Source organism: Vanessa atalanta, chromosome Z (genome assembly GCF_905147765.1).
Source record: "Vanessa atalanta chromosome Z, ilVanAtal1.2, whole genome shotgun sequence".
Lineage (NCBI taxonomy): Eukaryota > Metazoa > Arthropoda > Insecta > Lepidoptera > Nymphalidae > Vanessa > Vanessa atalanta.
The window spans coordinates 15,884,374-15,898,787 of NC_061902.1; the positions used below are offsets into that span (position 1 = coordinate 15,884,374).

At 33.8% G+C, this 14,414-nt stretch overlaps 1 protein-coding gene across 8 annotated transcripts in view; it reads right to left on the reverse strand.

Annotated features, from left to right (window-relative positions):
- LOC125075750 (protein AF-10) overlaps window positions 1-12,623 on the reverse strand; it is a 38,123-nt gene extending 25,500 nt beyond the window's left edge. For 3 of the 8 annotated variants that reach the window (XM_047687468.1, XM_047687466.1, XM_047687463.1), the window contains exons 1-11: window positions 12,358-12,623; window positions 8,428-8,575; window positions 8,185-8,264; window positions 7,925-8,089; window positions 7,761-7,836; window positions 7,139-7,260; window positions 4,110-4,256; window positions 3,589-3,682; window positions 2,937-2,993; window positions 571-699; window positions 131-278 (exon numbers count right to left, since the gene is read on the reverse strand). In XM_047687468.1, coding sequence (XP_047543424.1) covers window positions 131-278; window positions 571-699; window positions 2,937-2,993; window positions 3,589-3,682; window positions 4,110-4,256; window positions 7,139-7,260; window positions 7,761-7,836; window positions 7,925-8,089; window positions 8,185-8,264; window positions 8,428-8,548 — 1,139 coding nt within the window. In that variant the 5' untranslated portion in view covers window positions 8,549-8,575; window positions 12,358-12,623. Of the gene's footprint in view, window positions 1-130; window positions 279-570; window positions 700-2,936; window positions 2,994-3,588; window positions 3,683-4,109; window positions 4,257-7,138; window positions 7,261-7,760; window positions 7,837-7,924; window positions 8,090-8,184; window positions 8,265-8,427; window positions 8,576-11,895; window positions 11,997-12,357 lie in introns of those variants that run through there. The other 5 variants (XM_047687464.1, XM_047687465.1, XM_047687469.1 and 2 more) reach the window with 5 other exon arrangements.
- Between the last annotated feature and the right edge of the window lie 1,791 nt (window positions 12,624-14,414).

Below are 14,414 nucleotides of genomic sequence, written 5' to 3' on the forward strand. Positions count from 1 at the left end.
CCGTACTAAGAACTTCTTCAACATGGTATTAAAAAAACAAATTAAAGACGTATGCGTAATCGTCACACAACTCTAAAGGTCAATGATGACAATCGTATGAAAATATTTTAGTAATGTTACTAATACTTACGTCGGTGGCATCGGTATGGACGCGACGGAGGCGTTTATTGACGCTATTGAACTAATGACGCCTCCCGTCTCCGGCTGTTTGGCGCCGGGAGACGACGACGGAAGCGGAATCTTAGCGGTGTTGTTGCTCGGTGTCGATCCGCCGGAGCCTGAGACATAACTTTATAATATAAGAAAATATACCAAGAATTCTTATTCAATACTTACCGGTGCAGCGAGTCTGGGTTCAAACAATCGCTCACATACTTGAAGGGTGAGTGGGCCGGTGTATTGACAGGCATAAAGAACAGCGTAATGATAACAATCATTATCATCTAAGTATAAGTGTCTACAGGCAAAAGTTACCACATACACCAGACGGCAAATTTACGTGTATGCTATTCTTCGCTCAAACGTGTAACCTATCGAATTATCTAACATATAATATTTCTGTTTGTCGACCTTTGATCTGTGTGTGCGACTGCGAGTCGGTGGAGTGCTGCGGAGAGGGAGCGGGCGTGCTGTTCTTGCTACCGCCCCCGCCGTCTCCTGTAGACGATCCACGTCGAGATGGTGACGGCTTCTTCTTATCTATATTATATATATAACATTACTGATATTGTTTCAATAAAAAAAAAACGAAATATACATTGAAAATAGATATTCCAGCACCGGTCCACATCAGTCCAAAATGGTTACACTCTGAATCGATTGGTGTGAATGAATTTAAAAAAGACATCGTTTAAATTTGTCGGAATTTAAACGATTCAAGAAAACACTCCTAGTCCCATTGAGCAATCCAATCCAAACGTCGTATCAGCTACGTCATTACGGTTAATATTACAACCAATATTGATACCACCGAGACGTGAAACTCTGCCATGGTTAGTATTGAAATCAACGGCTTAAAATGTACCACTTACCGTTACGTTGAGGACTAGATGCAACCACCATAAAGTTGTAATAATATCAATAAAATATGTAACAATCATCTAAATGATAACAATGAATGAAATATGATCAACGGCGTCGATGAACTTTTTGATTGTATGTCAAAGCAATATTAATGTAAACAAACCCATGAAATAGAACACTCTGCATGTCCGATATGCTTACGAACAATAATGGGTATGAAATTACACACTATCACTTATATGATGAGGAGATATGGAAAAACTAATGATTGTGGATTTTTAACTAATTTTTAAACACGAATTAACCTTATACATAGTTGTTAATCTCAATAAATTGATGAGTGTATAATGACATGACTGACTAATAGAAGAAAAAGATTCCGAACCAAATACGAGATCCAGGGGCGACCAAAAAAAAAATTCCTGATGCGTCAACTTTGAAAAAAAAAACAATTGGTGATTTAATCTTTCAAATCTTTCGATTGGTTAATAAAATGTCAAATGAGAATTACTGCTCTCAAATTATGAATTATGAAAATCAAGGACTAAATATTTGACATCTTAAAGACATTTAAACTTTTCATATAAATACCATACAATCTATCTATCTTTTATATTAGTTATCCAAGTCGTACATTATAGAGTGACCAACAATAACCTCTCTGAAAATGAAATCGTTTCAGGAATTGACAAGTTTTTAACGGTCGCCGCTTGGAATATATGACATGAGCAACACTGATATGCTTCTACATTGGGCATATACAGGACTATTGAAAAAATACCCGCATTATTTCAAATTTAGTTTTTTTTTTTCTAACTAATAAAATAAATGTGCCAGGACTTTTAAATTTTTTATTACTATTTTGAAATTAAAATCGGAATTTCTAGAAGATATTTATTGAAGTAAAAGAGACTAAAGATAACATTAAAGTGGAATTCCTAAGCTGTCAAAAATCAGACGCGGCGTATGACAGCAAACTAATGAAAAAAATAATTGCTTGTAAAAAATACATAGAAACTAATAACAATTGACCCTGGTGTATAAAATATAAATGAATGAAAACAATCCATTAATTAAGTTCCATGGAATGTTTATGAATTTATATTATTCGTTTACCAACCTTTCATTCAGTGGGAATTGGTTAGAGAGGACCAAGTGACTAGTATATTATATTCGTTACTCGCGAATCGATTGTGTATATAATACGTTATCAAACACTACTGACGCTTAAAAATCAAAAATAGTCTACATGTATATCCAAACATACAAATATAATAACATGTATATTTATATTGATTTGTATGAATAAAACTAAATAAAAACAACCAAACTACGACATAAGACTCAGCGGCTGTTTGGAATTGAGTCCACGATCTTCGATAAAGATATTTGATCTACCCTACCAATTACGGACTTAAAAACAAAACCATTATGTAATTGAACCTTCGTTTATACAACATACAAAATCGGGATAACATGCTATCTGACGCCATATGCTATTTGCCATGTAAAATTTGCCGGTATAAAGTAACAGCCGCCCTTTTCGACGAGAGGAGAAAGATTTGGAGTTTTGATATAACAACACAAATATCTATGGGCAGAGGAACCGTCATGTGACGTAATCTACACACGTCTGCCTTTATAATATAAATTCAATAGCAATTTTAAAAAAAGTCAAGTTCCGTTTCTGACTAAAAATAATGTTATCCCTTTCTTATATGCCATTGATGTGATCAAAGTTCGGCCAAATATCTCTATTTTTTTTTCTATTGAAATCGTCGAAGAACAAACATAATTCAATTGGGGGACGGGGCTGAAATTATTTACGGGTACGTTTACAATAGCCCTATACACACAACAGAACAGCCATCTATCTACGACTACATAAAGAGTATCAAAGTTTTGGAACCAACGTTTGTCGTGTCTGTGCTTCCGATAGGTAGCCAGCTCTATGATGTCTTGATAAATATCTGCATTGAATCAGTTCAATACATCCAATTAGTTGGTTTATTTAAGTTCTCCTTAGGTCGTAAGTAGATTTCATTTGAATAGAGCCTAATGATATCAAAAGAATCTATCGTAAACAGACTTGTTCAGCTCATTTTCTTGTAACGTCTCAATAGAATAAAAATAGGCAAAATCTAGATACGACCTTCCAAAGGCATTATACGAATTAATAATGTCTCGATCTTCTTCAACTTAAAGACATTTCATATATTTTTAATAACTGAATAAAAATTTCTCGAAGCATTCATGACATCGTTTTCGACTTCGCGAATTGCAAATACTATTTTAATACTAATTTTAATATTTTTAATATTAAACTATTCAACTAAAAGCGGAAGATAAAATTAACTAGTTTGGTCCAATTATTATTTTACATGAAGTTTAATTAATAAAATATTTAATAAATTCTTGTTTAATTTTAAGCATTAATAATCAACTAATATACCTAATATGTTTTAATACTGAGACTACTAAATTATAGAATTAATTAATCGACAAAGTTTAATTTCATCTAAACTCACCAGATATATAAATAATATTTAACAGGGGGAAACTTACCCATCGGTAGCGGCGTGTTTGTGGGCGTCTTCACCGTATTCGGCGTATTCTTCCCAGACGCGCCCCCGCTTGAATGTGATGACTTGCGACCGGGCTACAATACACAAAACAGCCATTTTAATCGAAATAGCAATATAAATATATTTATTTGCTTATGTTTAAAAAAAAAACGAAACAAAAATACCATTGCAATTTGTAAACTTATCAAAATTTCAAAAGGAAGCAATACCTTCAACGGAAAGAAGATTATATTCGAAGAAACTACGTGAATATCATCGACATAATTAAATATAATGTCTAATGTCACAACTCAGCTATGAGATAATCATCTAAACTATATTGTAATGTATCTCAGATATATTCGATAGGTTAGGCAGACGAAGTTCAAGGCCCTACTCTCCTGCGTCGTCGTGAATTCATATTGGATAGTATATTCGTATGGAATATATCGTTCGTGTGAGTTAATAGAATGTGCGCTTAATTGAATGAAAGAATTGAGTTTTCCCGTATGTCGCACGTACCCCTTTAGCTTTGGCGGTGTGCGTGGGTGTCGCGCTGCCGGTGGCCATCGGCGAAGCCTCGCCCTCCTTCTCGCTCGAGTCGCTCGACTGGCTGTCGTGCGACACCGGCTTGTAGGGCGGGATCGTCTTCACGTTACCGCCCTTTTTCTGTACAATCAACACGCCTTGCTATATCCGTAGCTAAAGGGGGATCCCCAGAATTTTGATAACAGTTACGACAGAATTTGATACAGTTACGGAGATGTTTCAGCCAAAATCAGTATTCTATTGTCGGTTACGTTTACGATTTCGATTTTGAACGCTTGATTATATTTCTTCCACGAACTTGCAGTGACTTTTGATTTATGTTATTTTGCGATCGCCCCTTTTTAGTAACCCGCTTTTATCACTTTAAGATGATTATAATAAATATAAGTTGGAATACTTCAAAAGATATATTGGTGAAATAATATTTAAAGCCAATTTTAATACGTCTAGTTTAGACATTGTGTATTCCAAAAACATCAGAAAGGCATGAATATTACTTGACTGGACAGTAGAAAATTGATTTCGGTTGCTTTCGTCGGTTTTTCCCACGAATTAATTAATTCTTTAACGTCTATTTCGTCTCCCGCTGAACTCTCGTGGCGACCCATTTAATGGAGAACTCGTTCAGTGTATCAGCGTTCCCGATAACACATGCATGATCTGGTAACATGATCCTATAGCCTATTAGTTTTTCGTTTATAATCTACTTCCTGTTTGAATATTTAATCCTGTTTGGATTTGTGCATGAAACATTTTGTAATTAGACGATGATGATGACGTGATATGGTTCTATAAATTGCAAATGTATGTATAATGAATATATTCATATTTATAAATAAATTAAAATCAACAAACCGACTCCATTTGTATTACTTGTTCAAATTCAATGAAATCGGTTTAGACGATATTTCAATCAAATACTAATAATTTTTTCAGTAGTTTTCCAAAAAAAAAACTGTGTAAAATGTGTGTCAAAATATAGCTATACCAAGATATGGTGATGAGAATGAAGGGGAAGGAAATAATAATAAGTAGGTATAACCAGACAGATGAGAATGACTGCGGTATACCTACTTATAAAAAAATATATTTTAAATCACCGGACTGACATTCAGACATATCGAATAAACTATATACTATCATGCTTTTTAAAATGGTCGTGTTATATGGTAATGTTCCAACGAAACGAATGATACGATATGAAAATGCCAATAAAATAGAAAAATATAAACTGCTAAATATGAACCAAACACAAAACGAACAAACAATAAGACAGTACTTTAATGTCTGATGTCTGACAAGAAAACTGGAAAATTAGTACATTAATACACCTTTGAACTTTATGTTACTGCTCAACAAAGTACACGAGACAGAAATGAAACATGTTTGCGTCTAAAACGTAAAAACTGAAACGTTGTATTTAGGAATATTGCATTCAAATTCGACCTATAAGTATTAACATCGTGCCCAAGTAGTTTCACTTCGGAAAATATTTCATATGAACAGAAAACATAATACCACGACAACCGGTTTAGTGCGATTATTTTGAAATTAGAACCACATATCAGGGTAACATCGCTGTTAGTATTGTAGAACAAGCGTACACAACGAACACAAAATGATGCTGGGTGTTGAAATATCGACAGTCTACAGCGATTAACCTAAAGACTCAGTTTCTGAAACGATGTTCGAAGTCGAATCCACTGATTCGGCCTTAGATGATGAAGCGACCAATGAGCGTCAAGATTTAAGCCGAATTAATTCACTTCACTTTCAGCAATGTTTCGAAAACTGGAGGTAAAACGAATACATGTGATGATCCGTGTAAACCTACTGAGAGATGATTCTGAATTCAAATCAACTTACTCAGTGTTAAATACACCAGTGAGAACTAAACACAAACGTACTTACCGGCGATCTTTAAGTGTCTGTATAAATAGAATATGTGGCTGTGGATGCATGTTGTATACTTACTTTATTAGTGGCAGAACCATTTGGGTGGGTACTCCTCATTCATCAGTTCCTAAAGTGTCCATGCACTCGATCTCATGATCGTTAATATATCTAACCTCCTCTTTAGTTAATATATCTAAGTCCTAATGTCTATGGGAAGTGGTGATCACGTAACATCAGGTGGTCCATGACGTGTATGCGCCACTTCAGGGCTCTTAACCTATATTTGAATAGAAGGTTTATAGCAGGCGAACGCCGATGATGATGGCATGCGATTTCATTTGCTTGAAATGATTACAATTTACAAAAAAAAAAGTAAACTTCTCTTGACTGGTACCTCTTAAATATTTGACTATTGTTGTATCGGTACGCGTGAATCTAATTACACACGAGGACGTTTTACCCTCGCCGTTATCAGATGCAAATTTAAAAGACACGCAAACATCTGTGAAATTATAGCGTATTCCAACTGCAGGAGGACAAGAGCCAAATAAAAGGCATTATTGGTCAAGAGATTGAATAAATGTGTGATATTGAATGATTTACGCAAAAATGGCAATAACTTTGTAACTTTGGAAGTAAAATTAAAGTGGATATAAGCAGTGAAGTGGAATAGTGTTGTATATCAAAAACATATCAATGAAGAACTGTTAGTGGTGTGGAATATAGAATACGTTGGAATAGGCTACATGTGGAAATACTCACCTCTCTGAAACGCTGCTAGTAAACTTGGAAGTTAATATTACAATGTCGACTGCTGCTTGTGCCTTTGCTACTTAATATAAACAAACCAATATACCCAAAACAAGACCAAACCATAGAACAACAATTACTCACCGATTTTATAACAAATTATGCGTGGTAAGCCATTTTTAAGTAACTACCATCCTAACTAAAATCAATATCGTTCTATCCCTTTCTAAAAAACCTAAATTTCTTTCTACCGCTTTATATACCTGACGTATAAATATAAATCCGTTTCTTTCACATCTTCATTCAGCCGCAGTTAAAGGTGTCACCTTATCATGAGCATATCTGCCGGTACTTACCAATTTGCTGTAATGATGCTGGCAGTAGCCGCAGTATTTGACATTGTCGAGATAATTGCCGGCTTCCTCGCAGAGCAGACCGAGGCTCTGGGCGCAGGTCACGTGGAACTGTTGTTTACATCCTGGAGACGACAGCACATTTTTTATCCTGGTCTGATAATCATCTATTCAGGAACATATGCTCTAAATACATTTGCCATACAAGATGGGTTTAAATGAAGAGTCCGACAATGTACAGTATCCGAGTGTCGTTTTCAACACAAAATCGCCTAATTGGCACAATAACATTTGGGCATGAATGAACATTACATTTATAGTAATGTTCCGCCATTTTATATGCAGAAAACGAGGTGTTGTATCACACCACACAGTTTCTAAACCGGTGCATTTCTTCCGACTGCCATTAGGGCACTAGCTTGACTGAATTTGAAAAAAAAAACAATCTTTGTTTATATTTCAGGAGACCCGGAATAATGGATATGGAACAAAAGTATGTGTGAACAGGACTAAAATAATTAAAAGACAAAAACCAACTTTTTCAACTAGTATTTTAGAAATGCTTAAGGATGAAAATCATATTTCATACAATTAGTACAGTAACATGTATGTGTCGCTTACATACCAGATTTGTTGCATTGCATGCAGGCACCGGCGTTGGAGCGGTGAGTTTTACCCATATCTTGACAGATGTAGCATGTCTGAAAAGAATATTTATGTGCAAATCATGTCAGGTAATTAAAAATAGGTCAAATTAATAGGAGCTACCCTAACATATATTTTCATTACCTTGTTGTAACGTTCAGGTGGAATCAGCCGTAGTACAATGGGCTCCATTGAGGTAACGTTTCCAAACCTCACTTCCGGTATATATAGGGCGCAGACTACGTGAGCCCAACCCCCTGTGTCTGTTCGCTTCAGTGCCCCAGATTTAGATGGGCACAATTCACATCTCTGAAAAAATTAAAAAAAAGCATTTAGTAAACCGAAGAAATCTAATTTTGAAAAAATATTCTGTAAAATCAAATTTTATAAAATATTCAACTTACAACTTTGCCCTTCGTCTCTGGGCTTTCACATTTTCTGCAGTACCAAGGTCCAGTCGGTACAGCAATTATTCCATAGCAGGCTGCAACAAAAACCATAGGTATAAAATAATAAGAAATATTATAAAAATTACAATTATAGTGGGTTTCTGTATATTTGATATCGCTAAAACCTTCAACATATACATGTCAAGTTGAGGAGTTGTAGTATTGTTAGTATGTACATATATTAAATCAAACAAGTACCTTGATGCACTGCCACAGTACAGCCATTGCCATCACAATAGACCAGCGGGTTGTCTGGCCAACCGCGCTCGTCTGAGCACACACAGCAACCGCCAACCATCTCCTTCATAATCTCCTTCATATTGAAGGAAGCATTATTGCACTAAACCTGTTCACAATTATTGAAAACAATTACATTATACGTATCATTGAAATAAATGTATCTTTTTAAAATGGAATGGAATGGAAATGAATAAATAAATATTAAATATTTTAGGGAACTTTTTATAATAATTGTTATATACAACTCAATATCCAAAAATGTATTAATTAATTTAAAAAAAAAATCATTTTTCCATAACAGTTAGCAACAGCAAATTCTAAAAGAGCATGAATCTGAATAATATCTTAGATAAATATTATATTTAGTAATTAACAATCAGCTGATGCAAAATTTCTGATTCTATGGTCATTATTTCCAAAGAATTAGTTAGAAAGATCCTTTGGGACACACTTATTGCCATGTGACAATATTTTACAATCATCTAAAACAATATATGTACATTATAATGTAAAAATAATCTTTTAAAAAACAAACTTCCATTCAACCCATATAGAAGAAGTAATGAGGATTAGTCTACTAGATTATTTTGTTTAAAAGTCAGTCACAAGATTCAACACGCACATACAAAAACCTCAAGTCAAATGAAAGCTTGTTTTATAAACTAGACATGTGATATGGTTATGAAGATGTAGGTATATAGAAAATGATTAAAATGCTAGAGTGCTTGATCAACAAAGAATGTTTGTGTATTGTACTTAAGATGGTCGTATTGATATTTTAATTCGGGAAACCAAAAAATGTTTTCTTAGTACATTCTAGAAACCACAGTCACTATATCACAGCTATGGTTAAATGTAGATATTTTATTTATATTTAGTTCAAAAACCAGAACACAACTGCTTCTATTTATGAAATATCACTACTTCAATATATAAATATCATTTTTAACAATAAATATAGTATAATCTATATCCACTTATGTATAAGAAGAGTCTTAATAAAGCCGTTTATTTCACAATTTTTATAATACTATACAGATTATATTATTGATATTGGAATTTGCCTTTGCATCTAAAGAAAACTAAAAGACATCTTCAATTAATTGTGTTTTTTGGCATATGGCTTCTAAATCTCTTAAATTGTATTTAATCCTCGGCAAAAATAGTCCAGTTTGACCCCAAAGTGGACAAGACATCTCCGCTTTTGAATAACCCGCTCATTGCATTCAATTAGTCCTAGTGACTATTTGCTTCATTTATTTGTTATATGCCAATTTTATATCTGATTATGTCCCTATGTTTGGTTCTTAAATACTTCTATCCATGCCTTATGCAAAGCACAATGCAAGTTTTGACAATCTTCCTCCTTCCTCATTCCTAATATGCATGCTTAAATCATTGCTCTTCATTATTTCTTAGACACTAACTCGTATTTTATCCATTCACAAGCTGTTATTATGTTAAATTGGTCATTGAGTCACCGGGAAGATTTTTCACAAAGATTTTTGAAGATCACCGGGAATTTATCTTTAGTAAACATTTCTCACGTAATGGAAACTGTTTTCATATACTGTCATGTCAACCCTACTTTTCTATCCTTGTCCATGAATTTAAATTTCCTGTCCTATTAGGATATTATCGGCTTGGGAATCTCAAATGTTTTAGGAGACTATTGATGTAAAAACCATTTTTGTACTGGAACCGAGATAACATTAGCTTTGCAGGTCACATCTTTCCTTGTCTGATCAGATTAGTACATATAAACTGTAGTTTTATGTAGCCTTACTTATTTGTTTTTAATGTTGAACCTCTATTATCAAAATTTGGGATGCATATCAATTTTATCCCCAATTTCTTTGAATGTGCACAGTGCATATATATTTAAAAGGCAAACTCTATATATTTTTTTATTTAACTCAGTACTCTTTTAGTAATGTTAATTTTCCATAAAATTTGAAGTATCATATTTCCCAATATTCAATGATCAGCACAATTTTTACTATATCAATATAGGTATTTTTCATTGCTTGTTGTCTTAGAATATGGTAATGTCTATAGAATACTTTCCAATAGGGGATGAAGGCAACATGTACAGGTTTCAGATATTCATAGAATCTCTCCAAGATTTGTTTGATTTTTTGGGATGATCTACTATTGTTCTAACTTAATACTGTTAACTTGCTATTAACAAGATTGAAATTATGTTTATAATTTCTGGCAACAGACTGTAGTAGTATTTGTATTTGCTTTTGACTAAAAACAAAGGGCTATAAATTTAAAATAGATGCAGATGTGTAAAAAATATGTTGTTTCTATTTTAACATTAATTAAGCCTCCTTTTTGGAAGTCAAGCTAACAAAAAATATTGTTTTGTATATACTATATTCCAACCAAAAGAGAAGAAAAGCCAAATAAAAAACATTTGACAGCAAATTGATGCAATATGATTGACCGAGAGCTTGATTAATCTATGATATTCACTATTAAGCAAGCATTGACAAAACTGTTATAGAAATTTCGGAAGTAAAATTAAAGTGGAAATAAGTTGTTAAGTGGATAGTGTGTAGTTGAATTATAAATAAAGATATATAAATCATAATCTCTATGTAGAACACAATAAAGCTGAGTTACTAGCAAATCTTTTTCCTACTTCCATTCTAATAAGCTATATCATTTTGTGATCTGCATTAGAATCAAAGCCTACAGCTCTTGCCCCATAAGACAAGGGCAAAAATTATAATATATTTATCAAACTGCAACAATATTAACTTTGAAATATCAATAATTAATAATGGTACTGATATTATAAGGTCATAAATGTAACCTTTCTAAACCATAAACTTCACCACAATTAATAAAAACTGTCTTATATTTTATACTTTCCATAAAAATAATACAATCTTCTAAAATATAGCAGCTTTGGCATCTATATTTTTACAACCCATACCCTTTAAAACTGTTTTTTAAGTGAAACTTCTTTAAGCGCAATAAGAGTATAATTTCAAGGTTAAACTTGAGTGCAAAACATATACAAATAATATTTAAGTTGAATTTTTCTGACAACGAGAGAATTCAGTTAACTGCATTTGCTTAGTTTTTTACCAATTTCATTATTTTTGTATATTGGTTAAGATTTATGCTTAGGATGCATGTGGACGAGCTTTGTTTAGATATTCAGCCTCATACCACACTAACTTTACAAATTCATTTCACATTACTGGATTATTAAAGTGATCTTAGCCTAAGATTTTTAAATTACATTAATTTTATATTTGGTTGTTTGTTTAAACAACAATCTTACACAATTTTACCTAGGTTTGATAAAAGAAAACAGATGGAGCCGTTTACACCTACTATAAATAAATCAAGCATGATATTCAATATAAATAATCTAAAACTGATTTGTAAAATACAAAAACGATGTACCAATAGAAAACAATGAAAATTCACTTATAATGCACTTCCGGTTTTACAAGTCACTTTGAATATGAAAACTGGTTATTCAAATAGTATAGTTTTTCACTCTATCTTTAAGTTCTATTTTAATGTTTTAGATATTATTCTGAAAGAAGACAGAGCGGCACTACCGTTTCGCTGTAACTCGTAAGCACAACTGTTGCTTGACATCTGCACTGTGCATTGGTCCTGCACCTAATCAATAACTTATAGATTTAAAGCTGCGTGGACACGCGTATTATGAACCACTGTTACATAATCACATTTTTTTTATTAACGACGTAGAAATATGCTGCAACAGTAATATATAAATGTATATTCTATGGAAAAAAGAATAAATTATAGTTGCGATTCGACCTGCCGATTAATGGATGAAATATGTAACATGGAGATGATGAAGATACAACTTCCATCGAATTATTATATATTTACCGAAAAAAAAACCACATCCGTTCATTGTTGAGGAATATCAATATCCCGGCACTACTTATTCATTCATCATTTCTTTTGATTATTGACAAGCATGTCACCTCACCTGCTCCTAGCGTTATTGAATAAAAATGAAGTCAACACACGCGATATGAATTCATATGAAATTTAACTAAAAAAATTTTTTAAAACGATTCTGTAATCAGACCAAATTATTGTTAACACGCCTCAATTACAATATTACGATCTTTACTTTGGCTTCCATTAGACACAAGCCATGTTGATTACTGATTGGATGCATTTTGTTTTGTTGATGCAAATGCTCGGAGGCATTTACGAAGTTCGCTATAAATAAATACTCAACATTTAATTCAAAATCAAATAAATAAATTATTCACACGATATTTTTTGTTAACACTAAATCACATTAAAATATATTATTTTTCAAAATATTTTCTGTATTGTGAATTGTATGTTAGACAGAGAGGCAGCTATTCGTTTCATGAGAGGCAATACCTTTAATCCATTCGGTTATTATATTAGATAAGTGATCTTTGCAATACGTATTGAAGTACATTAATAATAAGTTATATTATTAATAAACCAGAGGATGTTTTTTTTATTATGGAATAATTTTGGAATCATGGTTGAATTCCCTCAAAACTGATCATGCTGGAAGGACTGCTCATGCTTTCTCTCTTATGCGTGACTTGACCCAACTAGTTGATCAGCACACCAGGATCCCAGATATAGACGGACGCCTTATCTATTGGACCTTCTGCTGACTTCTCACCATGTAGATTATCAGGTTGTGGTTCAGGTTCCTCTTGGTTCCTCGGATCATAGCTTGATATCTACTAAAATGCCACAGCCCAAACTGCTGCCAACAAAGGCAGGTCAACGTCGCATTTGTCACTATAAGTCGGCAACGGGACGATATGCGTGATTTCTTCCTTAGTTCCGTCTAACCAAGTCTGTGCAAAATAATTTCTGCCAACCTTAGCTGCAACCGCTCCGGAACCCGAATGGGTCGGTAGCCTACAGTCCGCAGGAGAAAGCCGGTCTTCTGGCGAAACTATTTGAATACAATTCTGTGATCGATGATTGTAGTGCACTGCCACCAAAAATACCTCTATATGGCCATACAATGCCTGACATTAAAATCAGGCAGAATGATGTGCATGCAGAGCTACAATCACTCGACGTACGGAAAGCTAGCGGTCCTGACGGAATACCAGCTAAAGTGCTGGAGAAGTGTGCAGCGGAGCTATCTCCAGTGCTGCTATTTTCCACGACGTGTGGAACAGGCTCTCTACAGTACGTGTGACGGATGCCTGGAGGGAAGCGGTTAATTTGTGAACGGTTCCCAAAAAAGAGGGCCGTTCTGACCCGGCCAATAGATATCACCTCAGTACTTTGTAAGGTAATGTATCGGATCACAAACAACTAACTGATCTATTACATAGAAGACCACGGTCTAATTAATGATCGTCAGTACGGGTTTCGACCAAAACTTTTCTTCGTCGCACCGCCAAAAAATTGAATTCTTTACTAGCACACGTGTTTCCCACCTCTTATAACCGTGGAGTGGAGTCATATTATGTCTACCTGGACAATATAAAAAAATACTTAACTACTTTATACACTTTAATTAAACCTTACTTCCAAAGTTCCGATGACAAGTGCGCCGACGCCATTTTTTAGCGATTAATATCATAGATCTCGAAAATGTTTAAGCTATTTATTTGTCGCCTGTGGTTGGAATACTACTATATATATACTATAATTAAGCCTAATTGTAAGTATATCTCCCAGAAATGGAGAGGAAGATGTAAATACACACTTTCACACCCACTTTTGTACTAGAAATTTCATCAAGAGGATTACGTGCATTTGTAGTAGGAGTTTCTCTTACTGATAGGTATAAAATAGAACTCAAAGTAGACTTTACTCATAAGGATTTATTTCAATAAGTTTAGAGACTATTAAATTCACGCTTTTTCGTAATAAGTATATATGACGTAATATCCTCTATTAATCAGGTGTCGTCAAGCTACCGT